This window comes from Oncorhynchus tshawytscha, linkage group LG14 (assembly GCF_018296145.1).
Source record: "Oncorhynchus tshawytscha isolate Ot180627B linkage group LG14, Otsh_v2.0, whole genome shotgun sequence".
In the NCBI taxonomy this organism is placed as follows: Eukaryota; Metazoa; Chordata; class Actinopteri; order Salmoniformes; family Salmonidae; genus Oncorhynchus; species Oncorhynchus tshawytscha.
The window spans coordinates 56,027,870-56,048,081 of record NC_056442.1 but is presented as its reverse complement, the minus strand read 5'-3'; the positions used below and the strand labels follow the sequence as shown (position 1 = coordinate 56,048,081).

The window sequence follows — 20,212 nt, the reverse complement described above, 5'->3', positions numbered from 1 at the left end:
ATGTTGTGAGAGAACAGAACAGAGAGAAGACAGGGTAATGTTGTGAGAGAACAGGGAGAAGACAGTGTAATGTTGTGAGAGAACAGAACAGGCTGAAGACAGGGTAATGTTGTGAGAGGTAGAACAGGGAGAAGACAGGGTAATGTTGTGAGAGAACAGAACAGGGAGAAGACAGGGTAATGTTGTGAGAGAACAGAACAGGGAGAAGACAGGGTAATGTTGTGAGAGAACAGAACAGGGAGAAGACAGGGTAATGTTGTGAGAGAACAGAACAGAGAGAAGACAGGGTAATGTTGTGAGAGAACAGGGAGAAGACATGGTAATGTTGTGAGAGAACAGAACAGGGTGAAGACAGGGTAATGTTGTGAGAGAACAGAACAGGGAGAAGACAGGGTAATGTTGTGAGAGAACAGAACAGGGAGAAGACAGGGTAATGTTGTGAGAGAACAGAACAGAGAGAAGACAGGGTAATGTTGTGAGAGAACAGGGAGAAGACATGGTAATGTTGTGAGAGAACAGAACAGGGTGAAGACAGGGTAATGTTGTGAGAGAACAGAACAGGGAGAAGACAGGGTAATGTTGTGAGAGAACAGAACAGAGAGAAGACAGGGTAATGTTGTGAGAGAACAGGGAGAAGACATGGTAATGTTGTGAGAGAACAGAACAGAGAGAAGATAGGGTAATGTTGTGAGAGAACAGAACAGAGAGAAGACAGGGTAATGTTGTGAGAGAACAGGGAGAAGACAGTGTAATGTTGTGAGAGAACAGAACAGGGTGAAGACAGGGTAATGTTGTGAGAGGTAGAACAGGGAGAAGACAGGGTAATGTTGTGAGAGAACAGAACAGGGAGAAGACAGGGTAATGTTGTGAGAGAACAGAACAGGGAGAAGACAGGGTAATGTTGTGAGAGAACAGAACAGGGAGAAGACAGGGTAATGTCCCTGTGAGAGACAGAACAGGGAGAAGACAGGGTAATGTTGTGAGAGAACAGAACAGGGAGAAGACAGGGTAATGTTGTGAGAGAACAGAACAGGAGAAGACAGGGTAATGTTGTGAGAGAACAGAACAGGAGAAGACAGGTAATGTTGTGAGAGAGCTGTCCTGACAGAACAGAGAGAAGATAGGGTAATGTTGTGAGAGAACAGAACAGAGAGAAGACAGGGTAATGTTGTGAGAGAACAGGGAGAAGACAGTGTAATGTTGTGAGAGAACAGAACAGGGTGAAGACAGGGTAATGTTGTGAGACTAGAACAGGGAGAAGACAGGGTAATGTTGTGACTCAGAACAGAACAGGGAGAAGACAGGGTAATGTTGTGAGAGAACAGAACAGGGAGAAGACAGGGTAATGTTGTGAGAGAACAGAACAGGGAGAAGACAGGGTAATGTTGTGAGAGAACAGAACAGGGAGAAGACAGGGTAATGTTGTGAGAGAACAGAACAGGGAGAAGACAGGGTAATGTTGTGAGAGAACAGAACAGAGAGAAGACAGGGTAATGTTGTGAGAACAGAACAGGGAGAAGACAGGGTAATGTTGTGTGATGATTTCTTACCCTTACCTTCAGGACGAAGGTGTTGTCTCTGTCAGGCATCTCCAGGGGCATGGTGGTCCTCACCTCCACGATGGCAGACAGAGGGATGCTCACCTTGGGCTTTGATGACTGTTGGACACACACACACACACACACCCCAATCCTTTTAGATTTCCATTAAAAAGTGCTCTGTCTGTGTGTGTGTGTGTGTGTGTGTGTAGGTATTGTCGTAGAGGTTTATCAGTTGATCTGACTGCTCTTCATCTTCATCTCCCTGTAGGACTGACTAGCTGTCCTGAGTCCTCCACTCAGCTCATCTCCCTGTAGGACTGACTAGCTGTCCTGAGTCCTCCACTCAGCTCATCTCTCTGTAGGACTGACTAGCTGTCCTGAGTCCTCCACTCAGCTCATCTCCCTGTAGGACTGACTAGCTGTCCTGAGTCCTCCACTCAGCTCATCTCCCTGTAGGACTGACTAGCTGTCCTGAGTCCTCCACTCAGCTCATCTCCCTGTGTGACTGACTAGCTATCCTGAGTCCTCCACTCCACTCAGCTCATCTCCCTGTGTGACTGACTAGCTGTCCTGAGTCCTCCACTCCACTCAGCTCGTCTCCCTGTAGGACTGACTAGCTGTCCTGAGTCCTCCACTCAGCTCATCTCCCTGTAGGACTGACTAGCTGTCCTGAGTCCTCCACTCAGCTCATCTCCCTGTGTGACTGACTAGCTGTCCTGAGTCCTCCACTCCACTCAGCTCATCTCCCTGTGTGACTGACTAGCTGTCCTGAGTCCTCCACTCCACTCAGCTCATCTCCCTGTGTGACTGACTAGCTGTCCTGAGTCCTCCACTCAGCTCATCTCCCTGTAGGACTGACTAGCTGTCCTGAGTCCTCCACTCAGCTCATCTCTCTGTAGGACTGACTAGCTGTCCTGAGTCCTCCACTCAGCTCATCTCCCTGTGTGACTGACTAGCTGTCCTGAGTCCTCCACTCCACTCAGCTCATCTCCCTGTAGGACTGACTAGCTGTCCTGAGTCCTCCACTCAGCTCATCTCCCTGTAGGACTGACTAGCTGTCCTGAGTCCTCCACTCAGCTCATCTCCCTGTGTGACTGACTAGCTGTCCTGAGTCCTCCACTCCACTCAGCTCATCTCCCTGTGTGACTGACTAGCTGTCCTGAGTCCTCCACTCAGCTCATCTCCCTGTGTGACTGACTAGCTGTCCTGAGTCCTCCACTCAGCTCATCTCCCTGTAGGACTGACTAGCTGTCCTGAGTCCTCCACTCAGCTCATCTCCCTGTAGGACTGACTAGCTGTCCTGAGTCCTCCACTCAGCTCATCTCCCTGTAGGACTGACTGACTAGCTGTCCTGAGTCCACCACTCAGCTCATCTCCCTGTAGGACTGACTAGCTGTCCTGAGTCCTCCACTCAGCTCATCTCCCTGTAGGACTGACTAGCTGTCCTGAGTCCACCACTCAGCTCATCTCCCTGTAGGACTGACTAGCTGTCCTGAGTCCTCCACTCAGCTCATCTCCCTGTAGGACTGACTAGCTGTCCTGAGTCCACCACTCAGCTCATCTCCCTGTAGGACTGACTAGCTGTCCTGAGTCCTCCACTCAGCTCATCTCCCTGTAGGACTGACTAGCTGTCCTGAGTCCTCCACTCAGCTCATCTCTCTGTAGGACTGACTAGCTGTCCTGAGTCCTCCACTCAGCTCATCTCCCTGTAGGACTGACTAGCTGTCCTGAGTCCTCCACTCAGCTCATCTCCCTGTAGGACTGACTAGCTGTCCTGAGTCCTCCACTCAGCTCATCTCCCTGTGTGACTGACTAGCTGTCCTGAGTCCTCCACTCCACTCAGCTCATCTCCCTGTGTGACTGACTAGCTGTCCTGAGTCCTCCACTCCACTCAGCTCGTCTCCCTGTAGGACTGACTAGCTGTCCTGAGTCCTCCACTCAGCTCATCTCCCTGTAGGACTGACTAGCTGTCCTGAGTCCTCCACTCAGCTCATCTCCCTGTGTGACTGACTAGCTGTCCTGAGTCCTCCACTCCACTCAGCTCATCTCCCTGTGTGACTGACTAGCTGTCCTGAGTCCTCCACTCCACTCAGCTCATCTCCCTGTGTGACTGACTAGCTGTCCTGAGTCCTCCACTCAGCTCATCTCCCTGTAGGACTGACTAGCTGTCCTGAGTCCTCCACTCAGCTCATCTCCCTGTAGGACTGACTAGCTGTCCTGAGTCCTCCACTCAGCTCATCTCCCTGTAGGACTGACTAGCTGTCCTGAGTCCTCCACTCAGCTCATCTCCCTGTAGGACTGACTAGCTGTCCTGAGTCCTCCACTCAGCTCATCTCCTGTAGGACTGACTAGCTGTCCTGAGTCCTCCACTCAGCTCATCTCCCTGTAGGACTGACTAGCTGTCCTGAGTCCTCCACTCAGCTCATCTCCCTGTAGGACTGACTAGCTGTCCTGAGTCCTCCACTCAGCTCATCTCCCTGTAGGACTGACTAGCTGTCCTGAGTCCTCCACTCAGCTCATCTCCCTGTAGGACTGACTAGCTGTCCTGAGTCCTCCACTCAGCTCATCTCCCTGTAGGACTGACTAGCTGTCCTGAGTCCACCACTCAGCTCATCTCCCTGTAGGACTGACTAGCTGTCCTGAGTCCTCCACTCAGCTCATCTCCCTGTAGGACTGACTAGCTGTCCTGAGTCCTCCACTCAGCTCATCTCCCTGTAGGACTGACTAGCTGTCCTGAGTCCTCCACTCAGCTCATCTCCCTGTAGGACTGACTAGCTGTCCTGAGTCCTCCACTCAGCTCATCTCCCTGTAGGACTGACTAGCTGTCCTGAGTCCTCCACTCAGCTCATCTCCCTGTGTGACTGACTAGCTGTCCTGAGTCCTCCACTCCACTCAGCTCATCTCCCTGTGTGACTGACTAGCTGTCCTGAGTCCTCCACTCCACTCAGCTCATCTCCCTGTGTGACTGACTAGCTGTCCTGAGTCCTCCACTCAGCTCATCTCCCTGTAGGACTGACTAGCTGTCCTGAGTCCTCCACTCAGCTCATCTCCCTGTAGGACTGACTAGCTGTCCTGAGTCCTCCACTCAGCTCATCTCTCTGTAGGACTGACTAGCTGTCCTGAGTCCACCACTCAGCTCATCTCCCTGTAGGACTGACTAGCTGTCCTGAGTCCTCCACTCAGCTCATCTCCCTGTAGGACTGACTAGCTGTCCTGAGTCCTCCACTCAGCTCATCTCTCTGTAGGACTGACTAGCTGTCCTGAGTCCTCCACTCAGCTCATCTCCCTGTAGGACTGACTAGCTGTCCTGAGTCCTCCACTCAGCTCATCTCCCTGTGTGACTGACTAGCTGTCCTGAGTCCTCCACTCCACTCAGCTCATCTCCCTGTGTGACTGACTAGCTGTCCTGAGTCCTCCACTCCACTCAGCTCATCTCCCTGTAGGACTGACTAGCTGTCCTGAGTCCTCCTCCACTCAGCTCATCTCCCTGTAGGACTGACTAGCTGTCCTGAGTCCTCCCACTCAGCTCATCTCCCTGTGTGACTGACTAGCTGTCCTGAGTCCTCCACTCCACTCAGCTCATCTCCCTGTGTGACTGACTAGCTGTCCTGAGTCCTCCACTCCACTCAGCTCATCTCCCTGTGTGACTGACTAGCTGTCCTGAGTCCTCCACTCCACTCAGCTCATCTCCCTGTAGGACTGACTAGCTGTCCTGAGTCCTCCACTCAGCTCAGCTCATCTCCATGTGTGACTGACTAGCTGTCCTGAGTCCTCCACTCCACTCAGCTCATCTCCATGTGTGACTGACTAGCTGTCCTGAGTCCTCCACTCCACTCAGCTCATCTCCATGTGTGACTGACTAGCTGTCCTGAGTCCTCCACTCCACTCAGCTCATCTCCATGTGTGACTGACTAGCTGTCCTGAGTCCTCCACTCCACTCAGCTCATCTCCCTGTGTGACTGACTAGCTGTCCTGAGTCCTCCACTCCACTCAGCTCATCTCCATGTGTGACTGACTAGCTGTCCTGAGTCCTCCACTCCACTCAGCTCATCTCCCTGTCTGCCTGTCTGTCTGTCTGTCTGTCTGTCTGTCTGTCTGTCTGTCTGTCTGTCTGTCTGTCTGTCTGTCTGTCTGTCTGTCTGTCTGTCTGTCTGTCTGTCTGTCTGTCTGCCTGTCTGTCTGTCTGTCTGTCTGTCTGTCTGTCTGTCTGTCTGTCTGTCTGTCTGTCTGTCTGTCTGTCTGTCTGTCTGTCTGCCTGCTGGGAGATAGATGGTGTGCTTACGAGGCATGAAGCAGAGGCAGGGTATCCGGACAAGCCCAGGCAAGGCAGAAGTGAGACTTTATGACTCAGACATTCAGTCTCACTGACACTGTTGACTCTACAGAGCTTTGGCTTTGTGAGAACCTGGACCTCATATCCTCTCATTGTAGAAGTGCTGATGTAGGATCTGTCCAAACAAAATATCATTCATTCTGATCTAAAAGTCTAAACAGATGCCAGACCAGCACTCCTACTCTGAGAGGCTTTGTCGATACAGGGGCGTCAGGTAGCCTAGTGGTTAGAGGGGCGGCAGGTAGCCTCAGTGGTTTGACTCTACAGAGCTTTGGTGTGAGAACCTGGGCGGCATAGCCTCAGTGGTTAGAAGGGCTGATCAGGTAGCCTGTCCAAACAGAGGGGCATTCAGGTAGCCTAGTGGTTAAAGAGATGGCAGACCAGCAGCCTAGTGGTTAGAGGGCTTTGTCAGGTAGCCAGTGGTTAGAGGCAGGTAGCCTAGTGGTTGGAGGGGCGGAAGGTAGCCTAGTGGTTAGAGGGGCGGCAGGTAGCCTAGTGGTTAGAGGCAGGTAGCCTAGTGGTTGGAGGGGCGGCAGGTAGCCTAGTGGTTAGAGGGGCGGCAGGTAGCCTAGTGGTTAGAGGCAGGTAGCCTAGTGGTTAGAGGCAGGTAGCCTAGTGGTTAGAGGGGCGGCAGGTAGCCTAGTTGTTGGAGGGGCGACAGGTAGCCTAGTGGTTGGAGGCAGGTAGCCTAGTGGTTAGAGGGGCGGCAGGTAGCTTAGTGGTTCGAGGCAGGTAGCCTAGTGGTTTAGAGGGGCGGCAGGTAGCTTAGTGGTTAGAGGGGCGGCAGGTAGCTTAGTGGTTAGAGGGGCGGCAGGTAGCCTAGTGGTTAGAGGCAGGTAGCCTAGTGGTTTAGAGGGGCGGCAGGTAGCCTAGTGGTTAGAGGCAGGTAGCCTAGTGGTTAGAGGGGTGGCAGGTAGCCTAGTGGTTAGAGGCAGGTAGCCTAGTGGTTAGAGGGGTGGCAGGTAGCCTAGTGGTTAGAGGCAGGTAGCCTAGTGGTTAGAGGGGCGGTAGGTAGCCTAGTGGTTAGAGGCAGGTAGCCTAGTGGTTAGAGGGGTGGCAGGTAGCCTAGTGGTTAGAGGGGCGGCAGGTAGCTTAGTGGTTAGAGGGGCGGCAGGTAGCTTAGTGGTTAGAGGGGCAGCAGGTAGCCTAGTGGTTAGAGGCAGGTAGCCTAGTGGTTTAGAGGGGCGGCAGGTAGCCTAGTGGTTAGAGGCAGGTAGCCTAGTGGTTAGAGGGGTGGCAGGTAGCCTAGTGGTTAGAGGCAGGTAGCCTAGTGGTTAGAGGGGTGGCAGGTAGCCTAGTGGTTAGAGGCAGGTAGCCTAGTGGTTAGAGGGGCGGTAGGTAGCCTAGTGGTTAGAGGCAGGTAGCCTAGTGGTTAGAGGGGTGGCAGGTAGCCTAGTGGTTAGAGGGGCGGCAGGTAGCTTAGTGGTTCGAGGCAGGTAGCCTAGTGGTTTAGAGGGGCGGCAGGTAGCCTAGTGGTTTAAAGGGGCGGCAGGTAGCTTAGTGGTTAGAGGGGCGGCAGGTAGCTCCGTGGTTAGAGGCAGGTAGCCTAGTGGTTAGAGGGGTGGCAGGTAGCCTAGTGGTTTAGAGGGGCGGCAGGTAGCCTAGTGGTTAGAAGGGCGGCAGGTAGCCTAGTGGTTAGGGGCGGCTAGCTTAGTGGTTTAGAGTGGTTCGAGGCAGGTAGCTTAGTGGTTAGAGGGGCGGCAGGTAGCTTAGTGGTTAGAGGGGCGGCAGGTAGCCTAGTGACTAGTCAAGGACCATATCACCTCCACCCTACCTGACACCCTTGACCCACTCCAATTTGCTTACCGCCCAAATAGGTCCACAGACGAGGCAATCTCAACCACACTGCACACTGTCCTAACCCATCTGGACAAGAGGAATACCTATGTGAGAATGCTGTTCATCGACTACAGCTCGGCATTCAACACCATAGTACCCTCCAAGCTCGTCATCAAGCTCGAGACCCTGGGTCTCGACCCCGCCCTGTGCAACTGGGTACTGGACTTCCTGACGGGCCGCCCCCAGGTGGTGAGGGTAGGCAACAACATCTCCTCCCCGCTGATCCTCAACACTGGGGCCCCACAAGGGTGCGTTCTGAGCCCTCTCCTGTACTCCCTGTTCACCCACGACTGCGTGGCCACGCACGCCTCCAACTCAATCATCAAGTTTGCGGACGACACAACAGTGGTAGGCTTGATTACCAACAACGACGAGACGGCCTACAGGGAGGAGGTGAGGGCCCTCGGAGTGTGGTGTCAGGAAAACAACCTCACACTCAACGTCAACAAAACTAAGGAGATGATTGTGGACTTCAGGAAACAGCAGAGGGAACACCCCCTATCCACATCGATGGAACAGTAGTGGAGAGGGTAGCAAGTTTTAAGTTCCTCGGCATACACATCACAGACAAACTGAATTGGTCCACTCACACAGACAGCATCGTGAGGAAGGCGCAGCAACGCCTCTTCAACCTCAGGAGGCTGAAGAAATTTGGCTTGTCACCAAAAGCACTCACAAACTTCTACAGATGCACAATCGAGAGCATCCTGGCGGGCTGTATCACCGCCTGGTACGGCAACTGCTCCGCCCTCAACCGTAAGGCTCTCCAGAGGGTAGTGAGGTCTGCACAACGCATCACCGGGGGCAAACTACCTGCCCTCCAGGACACCTACACCACCCGATGTTACAGGAAGGCCATAAAGATCATCAAGGACATCAACCACCTGAGCCACTGCCTGTTCACCCCGCTATTATCCAGAAGGCGAGGTCAGTACAGATGCATCAAAGCTGGGACCGAGAGACTGAAAAACAGCTTCTATCTCAAGGCCATCAGACTGTTAAACAGCCACCACTAACATTGAGTGGCTGCTGCCAACACACTGACACTGACTCAACTCCAGCCACTATAATAATGGGAATTGATGGGAAATGATGTAAATATATCACTAGCCACTTTAAACAATGCTACCTTATATAATGTTTACATACCCTACATTATTCATCTCATATGCATACGTTGATACTGTACTCTATATCATCGACTGCATCCTTATGTCATACATGTATCACTAGCCACTTTAACTATGCCACTTTGTTTACATACTCATCTCATATGTATATACTGTACTCGATATCATCTACTGTATCTTGCCTATGCTGCTCTGTACCATCACTCATTCATATATCTTTATGTACATATTCTTTATCCCCTTACACTGTGTATAAGACAGTAGTTTTGGAATTGTTAGTTAGATTACTTGTTGGTTATTACTGCATTGTCGGAACTAGAAGCACAAGCATTTTGCTACACTCGCATTAACATCTGCTAACCATGTGTATGTGACAAATAACATTTGATTTGATTTGATTTGGTTAGAGGGGCGGCAGGTAGCCTAGTGGTTAGAGGGGCGGAAGGTAGCTTAGTGGTTAGAGGGGCGGCAGGTAGCTTAGTGGTTCGAGGCAGGTAGCTTAGTGGTTAGAGGGGCAGCAGGTAGCCTAGTGGTTAGAGGGGCGGCAGGTAGCCTAGTGGTTAGAGGGGCGGCAGGTAGCCTAGTGGTTAGAGGGGCAGCAGGTAGCTTAGTGGTTCGAGGCAGGTAGCCTAATGGTTAGAGGGGCGGCAGGTAGCCTAGTGGTTAGAGGGCGGCAGGTAGCCTAGTGGTTAGAGGGGCGGCAGGTTGCCTAGTGGTTAGAGGGGCGGCAGGTTGCCTAGTGGTTAGAGGGCGGCAGGTAGCTTAGTGGTTAGAGGGCGGCAGGTAGCCTAGTGGTTAGAGGGGCGGCAGGTAGCTTAGTGGTTAGAGGGCGGCAGGTAGCCTAGTGGTTAGAGGGGCGGCAGGTAGCTTAGTGGTTAGAGGGCGGCAGGTAGCTTAGTGGTTAGAGGGCGGCAGGTAGCTTAGTGGTTAGAGGGCGGCAGGTAGCCTAGTGGTTAGAGGGCGGCAGGTAGCCTAGTGGTTAGAGGGCGGCAGGTAGCCTAGTGGTTAGAGGGGCGGCAGGTAGCTTAGTGGTTAGAGGGCGGCAGGTAGCCTAGTGGTTAGAGGGGCGGCAGGTAGCCTAGTGGTTAGAGGGCGGCAGGTAGCCTAGTGGTTAGAGGGCGGCAGGTAGCTTAGTGGTTAGAGGGCGGCAGGTAGCCTAGTGGTTAGAGGGGCGGCAGGTAGCTTAGTGGTTAGAGGGCGGCAGGTAGCCTAGTGGTTAGAGGGGGCGGCAGGTAGCTTAGTGGTTAGAGGGGCGGCAGGTAGCTTAGTGGTTAGAGGGCGGCAGGTAGCTTAGTGGTTAGAGGGCGGCAGGTAGCCTAGTGGTTAGAGGGGCGGCAGGTAGCTTAGTGGTTAGAGGGCGGCAGGTAGCCTAGTGGTTAGAGGGCGGCAGGTAGCCTAGTGGTTAGAGGGCGGCAGGTAGCCTAGTGGTTAGAGGGGCGGCAGGTAGCTTAGTGGTTAGAGGGCGGCAGGTAGCCTAGTGGTTAGAGGGGCGGCAGGTAGCCTAGTGGTTAGAGGGCGGCAGGTAGCCTAGTGGTTAGAGGCAGGTAGCCTAGTGGTTAGAGGCAGGTAGCCTAGTGGTTAGAGGCAGGTAGCCTAGTGGTTAGAGGGGCGGCAGGTAGCCTAGTGGTTAGAGGGCGGCAGGTAGCCTAGTGGTTAGAGGGCGGCAGGTAGCCTAGTGGTTAGAGGGGCGGCAGGTAGCCTAGTGGTTAGAGGGCGGCAGGTAGCCTAGTGGTTAGAGGGCGGCAGGTAGCCTAGTGGTTAGAGGGGCGGCAGGTAGCCTAGTGGTTAGAGGGCGGCAGGTAGCCTAGTGGTTAGAGGCAGGTAGCCTAGTGGTTAGAGGCAGGTAGCCTAGTGGTTAGAGGCAGGTAGCCTAGTGGTTAGAGGGCGGCAGGTAGCCTAGTGGTTAGAGGGCGGCAGGTAGCCTAGTGGTTAGAGGGCGGCAGGTAGCCTAGTGGTTAGAGGGGCGGCAGGTAGCCTAGTGGTTAGAGGGCGGCAGGTAGCCTAGTGGTTAGAGGGCGGCAGGCAGCCTAGTGGTTAGAGGGCGGCAGGTAGCTTAGTGGTTAGAGGGCGGCAGGTAGCCTAGTGGTTAGAGGGCGGCAGGTAGCCTAGTGGTTAGAGGGCGGCAGGTAGCCTAGTGGTTAGAGGCAGGTAGCCTAGTGGTTAGAGGCAGGTAGCCTAGTGGTTAGAGGCAGGTAGCCTAGTGGTTAGAGGGCGGCAGGTAGCCTAGTGGTTAGAGGGCGGCAGGTAGCCTAGTGGTTAGAGGGCGGCAGGTAGCCTAGTGGTTAGAGGGGCGGCAGGTAGCCTAGTGGTTAGAGGGCGGCAGGTAGCCTAGTGGTTAGAGGGCGGCAGGTAGCCTAGTGGTTAGAGGGGCGGCAGGTAGCCTAGTGGTTAGAGGGCGGCAGGTAGCCTAGTGGTTAGAGGCAGGTAGCCTAGTGGTTAGAGGCAGGTAGCCTAGTGGTTAGAGGCAGGTAGCCTAGTGGTTAGAGGGTGGCAGGTAGCCTAGTGGTTAGAGGGCGGCAGGTAGCCTAGTGGTTAGAGGGCGGCAGGTAGCCTAGTGGTTAGAGGGGCGGCAGGTAGCCTAGTGGTTAGAGGGCGGCAGGTAGCCTAGTGGTTAGAGGGCGGCAGGTAGCCTAGTGGTTAGAGGGCGGCAGGTAGCCTAGTGGTTAGAGGGCGGCAGGTAGCCTAGTGGTTAGAGGGCGGCAGGTAGCCTAGTGGTTAGAGGGGCAGGTAGCTTAGTGGTTAGAGGGCGGCAGGTAGCCTAGTGGTTAGAGGGCGGCAGGTAGCCTAGTGGTTAGAGGGGCGGCAGGTAGCCTAGTGGTTAGAGGGGCGGCAGGTAGCCTAGTGGTTAGTACGATGGGCCCGTAACTGAAATGTTGCTAGATCGAATCCCCGAGCTGACAAGGTCGTTTTGCCCATTGAACCCACTGATCCCCTGAACAAGGCAGTTATCCCACTGTTCCCCTGAACAAGGCAGTTAACCCACTGTTCCCCTGAACAAGGCAGTTAACCCACTGTACCCCTGAACAAGGCAGTTATCCCACTGTTCCCTGGTAGGTCGTCATTGTCAAGAAGAATTTGTTCTTAACGGACTAGTTAAATAAAGTTAAAGTTAAATAATGTTTTTTAAATATTTTTTAAATAAAAATAAAACAGGCCCTGATAACCTTTAGTGGAGCAGTCACTTCTGAGTCTCTGTTGAGACATGCAGGTCTTTTAGGGAACACTTGGTCATTACTCTGTTGAGACATGCAGGTCTTTTAGGGAACACTTGGTCATTACTCTGTTGAGACATGCAGGTCTTTTAGGGAACACTTGGTCATTAGTCAGTGGACCTTGGATCACAACAAGAAGTGACCGTCAGTTTCAGGGTTGCAAGGCAACTTCTACTTAATAGCAACAAAAAAAATGTGTTTGGAGAAACACACAATACCAGAAGATGTGAAACAACCCATCGTGTCATCATATTCAATATCCTCATTTCTCTTTCCAAAATATTTCCTCAGATCTATAATAACGATCCAGAATATTACCCATACATAACACATCCCTCTACGTCGTTGTCTCTTCATCCTGGTTCTGGGGCCCCTAGCAACGACACACCTGATAGTTGGATAAAAACTCAAATGTGCCCCACTTTGGGTCCCAAAGGACCAGGATGAAGAACCGCTGCTCGGTGTCATATCGAATCTAACATCCATGGAAATCCCTCTATATGGCTACATCCACTCATATCTCTCCCCATAAAGCCATGTGTCATATGGAATCTAACATCCATGGAAATCCCTCTATATGGCTACATCCACTCATTTCTCTCCCCATAAAGACATGTGTTCCTGGGTGAGTTTCCTCAGTCAGCTCCCTCCCAAGCTGCCTAATGCATCCTTCAGAAAGTCCTCTCTCTCTCCCTCTCTTCTCTCTCTCCCTCTCTTCTCTCTCTGTCTCTCTCTCTCTCTCTCTCTCCCTCTCTTCTCTCTCCCTCTCTTCTCTCTCTCCCTCTCTTCTCTCTCTGTCTCTCTCTCTGTCTCCCTCCCTCCCTCCCCACACCCACCTCCTGACCCCCACACCCACCTCCCTCCCTCCCCACACCCACCTCCTGACCCCCACACCCACCTCCCTCCCTCCCCACACCCACCTCCCGACCCCCACACCCACCTCCCGACCCCCATGACCCCCATGACCCCACACCCACCTCCCGACCCCCACGACCCCCATGACCCCTCTAATAGTCAGTTGCACAGCTTCAGTCTTATTTTGTCACCTTAAGGTCAGAGCCAGTGATCATAGACATATACTTTTTACGTGTGTCTGTGTGTGTGTGTGTGTGTGTGTGTGTGTGTGTGTGTGTGTGTGTCTGTCCACGTCCTTATACTGTAACTCTACCTTGGGTGGCACATAGAATTCCAACAGGAACTTGTCACCCCCTTCGTCCCTCCTGGTCTTCCTCAGCAGCAACCTACACTTCTGCCACTGAGGCACCCCTATACAGTTAGTATCATCAGCTACCATGTAACGCAGAGCCCCCTCTCTCTGGATCTCCAGCAGCTCAGCCTTGTGCCCCTGAGACCCCCTGGGAAGACGCAGTCTCTGGGACCATCTGTCCCCACCTGGCTCCCCTCCTCCGTTGACCCGTCTGACCCCTCCGGACCCCACTACGGGGTCTGGTTCAGGGGAGGCGTGGCGGTGCCAGATCTCCTTTACCCCGCCCACCACACACAGACTCATGTTCCTCAGAGAGAATCCCTTCTTGAAGCGGGCCTTGGGGTGTCCCACTGACACGTCCTCTGAGCTGCGTGACTGGCCCAGAGCAGAGGGTTTGTGGGAGGGCTGAGGGGTGCGGGAGGTGGCCATAGAGGAGGAACTACCTCCTCCTATCCCTTCTACTCCTAAACCTCCACTGTCCATACTGTCCAGGGACTCGCTGGAGGCACCGGCGTCCTTGCGCCGCTGGTAGAGGTCGTTGTGTCCGTAGGGCAGAAGGCAGCCCTGGATGCCCAGGAAGGGAACAATGCTGTATTTGGGGGGAGCGTTGGAGCCGTCGTCCCCTGGTAAGAGCGAGGCCTGGTGGTCCCTGGCCTGGGTGACAGCAGCAGAGAAACACTCCAGGAAGTGTCTGGCGAAGTGCTGCGAGAAGCTGCTGTCGGCGCCCGGGGAGTCGTAGCACGGGTTCTCCGTCAGGAAGCGACGGAACTTGTGGGCAAAGTCGGAGGCGGAGGCACGGGCATGAAGCTCGCAGAACTCTCTCCAGTCGGGCAGCGGGCATGAGGAGGAGAACTCCGGGCTGCCGGGCACTGCAGCTCCGTTCATCACTGGGCCATCACCATGCCAACCCGCCTGAGAGAGGTGACAGAAGGAAAGATAGAGAGAGAGACATGTTAGAGAGTGTGGGGGGGGGCGGGGTTATTTCAGTACCAAGCCCTGCCAACATACTGTGTGTGTGTGTGTGTCTGTCTGTGTGTGTGTGTGTCTGTGTGTGTGTGTGTGTCTGTGTGTGTCTGTGTGTGTGTGTGTGTCTGTGTCTGTGTGTGTGTGTGTGTGTGTGTGTGTGTGTCACCAATAGCAAGGAAAGAGACATTACAGTGAGAATGTGTGGGATCCTAGGATTTACAAAGGACAGCGCCAACAGAATAACAGTCTCTGTGTGTGTGTGTGTGTGTGTGTGTGTGTGTGTGTGTGTGTGTGTGTGTGTGTGTGTGTGTGTGTGTGTGTGTGTGTGTGTGTGTGTGTGTGTGTGTGTGTGTGTGTGTGTGTGTGTATATAGGTATTGTCTGTGTGGGAAAGCGTGTCGTGTGTGTGTGTGTGTGTGTGTGTGTGTGAACCACAGAAGACCTGGGAACCAAACAAGACGTCTGAGGCTGGGAGATTGTCAGCGTGTTTTGTCATTTCCCTAAATAGAGGCGACAGGCCCAGTCCTTCTCTCTCTGTGGAAGAACGATCTCTCCCCACAGCCCTGCTACACTGACATCATCATCTAGTGGTATATTATTATTATTTAAGTCGTTTTTTGTGTGTATCTGCTCTTTGTTATTTATATTTTAGACTACTTTTATTTTTTTTACTTCACTACATTGCTATAGAAAATAATGTACTTTTTACTCCACACATTTTGCCTGACAAACAAGAGTTACACTTTGAATGCTGAGCAGGACAGGAAAATGGTCTAATTTACACGCTTATCAACACATGGTCTTCCCTTCCTGCTCTGATCACTAAACACACACGCTTCGTTTGTTGGAATGTCGGAGCCTCTGGTAAATAAAATAAAAACATTTAAAAATGGTGCCGTCTGTTTTGCTTAATAAAAGGAATAAAAAGTTATTCATACTTTTACTTTTGATACTTAAAGTATATTTTAGTAATTACTTTTACTTTTGATACTTAAGTATATTTAAAACCAAATTGTTACGGCTTTCTTCCGTCGAAGGAGAGTCGGACCAAAATGCAGCGTGGTTAAATCGAGACATCTTTAATGACGATAAATACAAAACATACAACAACAACAACAACAACAACAACAACAACAACAACAACAACAACAACAACAACAACAACAACAAACGGAAATGTGAAAACCTAATACAGCCTGTCTGGTGACAACTAACACAGAGACAGGAACAATCACCCACAAAACACACAGTGAAACCCAGGCTACCTAAATATGGTTCCCAATCAGAGACAACGAGAATCACCTGACTCTGATTGAGAACCGCCTCAGGCAGCCATAGACTATGCTAGACACCCCTACTCAGCCACAATCCCAATACCTACTAAAACCCCCAATACCACAACACAACACAAAATAACCCCATGTCACACCCTGGCCTGACCAAATAATTATATAAACACAAAATACTAAGACCAGGGCGTGACAGAAATACTTTTAGACTATTACTCAAGTAGTATTTTATACTGGGTGACTTCATTTCCTATAAAGGTATCTTTACTTTTACTACAGTGTGAGTTTTGGCTACTTTTTCCACCACTGTCACAATCACATGGCTCGTACCAGATGACATCATCTGTAGTGAAGAGGTAGTTGACCAAGGACATGACTAAAGCCAGACGGAATCTGGAGAAAATGATTTCCTTTTAAATCATTTTTTTTTATCCTGCTGTGTTCATCGAATCAAAAATAAATCTGTATCTATTTATGTTTTGAAGCAATGTTTGGTCTGGACTCGAGCGCAACAATCCAATTGAAGAGGAATTTAGAAAGATATAAAGAACTATCCGTTTGTCCGCTAGAAATCTATAATTCCTCCTGCTCCTCCTGAGTTCTACCTCCCTCTTTTTCCTCTGCCTGTAGGCAGCCTGCATGAGTTGTTATCCCTGTAAATCAATGTGACAGTGGCCGCCTTGTTCCCCCTCTCTTAAGGAAGACACTCATCCCTCTCTCATCCTTCCATCTCTCTCTGCCTCACTGGGAGTATGACTCAGCCCTATCCCTCCCTCCCTCTTTTATCTCCTTCCCTCCCTCTCATCTCCCTCCCTCCTTAACTCCCTCCCTAACTCCCTCCCTCCCCCTCCTTCCTTCCTTCCCTTCCCTCCCTCCCTCCCTCCCTCCCTCCCTCCCTCCCTCCCTCCCTCCCTCCCTCCCTCCCTCCCTCCCTCCTTCCTTCCCTCCCTCCCTCCCTCCCTCCCTCCCTCCCTCCCAGGCCCAGGCTGAGCCACATCGGATCACAAACCCATCTCTCCAGGTAGCCTAGCGGTTAAGCCCGTTTGGCCCATCTCTCCCTCCCTCCCTCCCTCCCACCCTCCCAGGCCCAGGCTGAGCCACATCGGATCACAAACCCATCTCTCCAGGTAGCCTAGCGGTTAAGCCCGTTTGGCCCATCTCTCCCTCCCTCCCTCCCTCCCTCCCAGGCCCAGGCTGAGCCACATCGGATCACAAACCCATCTCTCCAGGTAGCCTAGCGGTTAAGCCCGTTTGGCCCATCCCTCCCTCCCTCCCTCCCTCCCCCTCCCTCCCTCCCTCCCTCCCAGGCCCAGGCTGAGCCACATCGGATCACAAACCCATCTCTCCAGGTAGCCTAGCGGTTAAGTCCGTTTGGCCCATCTCTCCCTCCCTCCCTCCCTCCCTCCCAGGCCCAGGCTGAGCCACATCGGATCACAAACCCATCTCTCCAGGTAGCCTAGCGGTTAAGCCCGTTTGGCCCAGTAACCCGAAAGGTTCAAATCTATAGTCGTGGTGAAAAGTTTTGAGAATGACAAATATTAATTTCCACAAAGTTTGCTGCTACAGTGTCTTTAGATATTTTAGTCAGATGTTACTATGGAATACTGAAGTATAATTACAAGCATTTCATAAGTGTCAAAGGCTTTTATTGACAATTACATGAAGTTGATGCAAAGAGTCAATATTTGCAGTGTTGACCCTTTTTCAAGACCTCTGCAATCCGCCCTGGTACGCTGTCATTTAACTTCTGGGCCACATCCTGACTGATGGTAGCACTTTCTTGCATAATCAATGCTTGGAGTTTGTCAGAATTTGTTGGTTTTTGTTTGTCCACCCGGCTCTTGAGGATTGACCACAAGTTCTCAATGGGATTAAGGTCTGGGGAGTTTCCTGGCCATGGATCCAAAATATCGATGTTTTGTTCCCCGAGCCACTTAGTTATCACTTTGCCTTATGGCAAGGTGCTCCATCATGCTGGAAAGAGCATTGTTCGTCACCAAACTGTTCCTGGATGGTTGGGAGAAGTTGCTCTCGGAGGATGTGTTGGTACCATTCTTTGTTCATGGCTGTGTTCTTAGGCAAAATTGTGAGTGAGCCCACTCCCTTGGCTGAGAAGCAACCCCACACATGAATGGTCTCAGGATGCTTTACTGTTGGCATGACACAGGACTGATGGTAGCGCTCACCTTGTCTTCTCCGGACAAGCTTTTTTCCGGATGCCCCAATCAATCGGAAAGGGGATTCATCAGAGAAAATGACTTTACCCCAGTCCTCAGTAGTCCAATCCCTGTACCTTTTGCAGAATATCAGTCTGTCCCTGATGTTTTTCCTGGAGAGAAGTGGCTTCTTTGCTGCCCTTCTTGACATCAGGTCATCCTCCAAAAGTCTTCGCCTCACTGTGCGTGCAGATACTCTCACACCTGCCTGCTGCCATTCCTGAGCAAGCTCTGTACTGGTGGGGCCCCGATCCCGCAGCTGAATCAACTTTAGGAGACGGTCCTGGCGCTTGCTGGACTTTCTTGGGCGCCCTGAAGCCTTCTTCACAACAATTAAACCGCTCTCCTTGAAGTTCTTGATGATCCGATAAATGGTTGATTTAGGTGCAATCTTACTGGCAGCAATAGCCTTGCCTGTGAAGCCCTTTTTGTGCAAAGCAATGATGGCGGCACATGTTTCCTTGCAGGTAACCATGGTTGACAGGGGAAGAACAATGATTCCAAGGACCACCCTCCTTTTGAAGCTTCCAGTCTGTTATTCCAACTCAATCAGCATGACAGAGTGATCTCCAGCCTTGTCCTCGTCAACACTCACACCTGTGTTAACAAGAGAATCACTGACATGATGTCAGCTGGTCCTTTTGTGGCAGGGCTGAAATGCAGTGGAAATGTTTTTGGGGATTCAGTTCATTTGCATGGCAAAGAGGGACTTTACAATTCGTTGTAATTCATCTGATCACTCTTCATAACATTCTGGAGTATATGCAAATTGTTATCATACAAACTGAGGCAGCAGACTGTGAAAATTTATATTTGTGTCATTCTCAAAACTTTTGGCCACGACTGTAGTGTCCAAAACGTCTTTCAAGCTGTCAGGAATTCCCTTGGCAGCAGAGCAAGAGCCTCTATGCAGACTGAAGGTAGAGGTCTGTACTGAGGGGGCTCTATGCAGACTGAAGGTAGAGGTCTGTACTGAGGGGGCTCTATGCAGACTGAAGGTAGAGGTCTGTACTGAGGGGGCTCTATGCAGACTGTAGAGGTCTGTACTGAGGGGGCTCTATGCAGACTGTAGGTAGAGGTCTGTACTGAGGGGGCTCTATGCAGACTGTAGGTAGAGGTCTGTACTGAGGGGGCTCTATGCAGACTGTAGGTAGAGGTCTGTACTGAGGGGGCTCTATGCAGACTGAAGGTAGAGGTCTGTACTGAGGGGGCTCTATGCAGACTGTAGGTAGAGGTCTGTACCGAGGGGGCTCTATGCAGACTGTAGGTAGAGGTCTGTACCGAGGGGGCTCTATGCAGACTGTAGGTAGAGGTCTGTACTTAGGGGGCTCTATGCAGACTGTAGGTAGAGGTCTGTACTGAGGGGGCTCTATGCAGACTGTAGGTAGAGGTCTGTACTGAGGGGGCTCTATGCAGACTGTAGGTAGAGGTCTGTACTGAGGGGGCTCTATGCAGACTGTAGGTAGAGGTCTGTACTGAGGGGGCTCTATGCAGACTGTAGGTAGAGGTCTGTACTGAGGGGGCTCTATGCAGACTGTAGGTAGAAGTCTGTACTGGGGGCTCTATGCAGACTGTAGGTAGAGGTCTGTACTGAGGGGGCTCTATGCAGACTGTAGGTAGAGGTCTGTACTGAGGGGGCTCTATGCAGACTGTAGGTAGAGGTCTGTACTGAGGGGGCTCTATGCAGACTGTAGGTAGAGGTCTGTACTGAGGGGGCTCTATGCAGACTGTAGGTAGAAGTCTGTACTGAGGGGGCTCTATGCAGACTGTAGGTAGAGGTCTGTACTGAGGGGGCTCTATGCAGACTGTAGGTAGAGGTCTGTACTGAGGGGGCTCTATGCAGACTGTAGGTAGAGGTCTGTACTGAGGGGGCTCTATGCAGACTGTAGGTAGAGGTCTGTACTGAGGGGGCTCTATGCAGACTGTAGGTAGAGGTCTGTACTGAGGGGGCTCTATGCAGACTGTAGGTAGAGGTCTGTACTGAGGGGGCTCTATGCAGACTGTAGGTAGAGGTCTGTACTGAGGGGGCTCTATGCAGACTGTAGGTAGAGGTCTGTACTGAGGGGGCTCTATGCAGACTGTAGGTAGAGGTCTGTACTGAGGGGGCTCTATGCAGACTGAAGGTGGAGATTTTGACCCACTGGTTTTGGGGTAATTTTGTTATTATGTGCTGCTTGTAATTTGTGTTGGATTTGAGCAGTCCTGATTTCTGATTTCTTCCCACAAAGTTACACTTACAATCCAGGTGGAGAGAGGAGCCGTACACACACAGTTCCACTCCATCTCCTCGACTGTCTGTGCAGCATCTTTTCATTTTCAAAAACAAAATCTTGTTACACAGGTTTAGTGCACATCTCTCCCCCTCTGATTCCCGAAACAAGTCTGCAGTTCTGTGCCCAAGCTCTCTCTACCCTCTCTCTCTCTCTACCCCGTCTCTCTCTCTCTCTCCTTCTCTCTCTACCCTCTCTCTCTCTCTCTCT

The 20,212-nt window shown here is 51.9% G+C and overlaps 1 protein-coding gene across 2 annotated transcripts in view; it reads right to left on the bottom strand.

Moving 5' to 3' along the window:
* LOC121839297 (SH2B adapter protein 2-like) overlaps positions 1–20,212 on the bottom strand; it is a 57,679-nt gene that overhangs the window by 20,451 nt on the left and 17,016 nt on the right. Inside the window, exons 2-3 of one of the 2 annotated variants that reach the window (XM_042297702.1) lie at positions 13,224–14,174; positions 1,551–1,658 (exon numbers count right to left, since the gene is read on the bottom strand). In XM_042297702.1, coding sequence (XP_042153636.1) covers positions 1,551–1,658; positions 13,224–14,147 — 1,032 coding nt within the window. In that variant the 5' untranslated portion in view covers positions 14,148–14,174. The remainder of the gene's footprint in view (positions 1–1,550; positions 1,659–13,223; positions 14,175–20,212) is intronic. The other variant, XM_042297703.1, reaches the window with a different exon arrangement.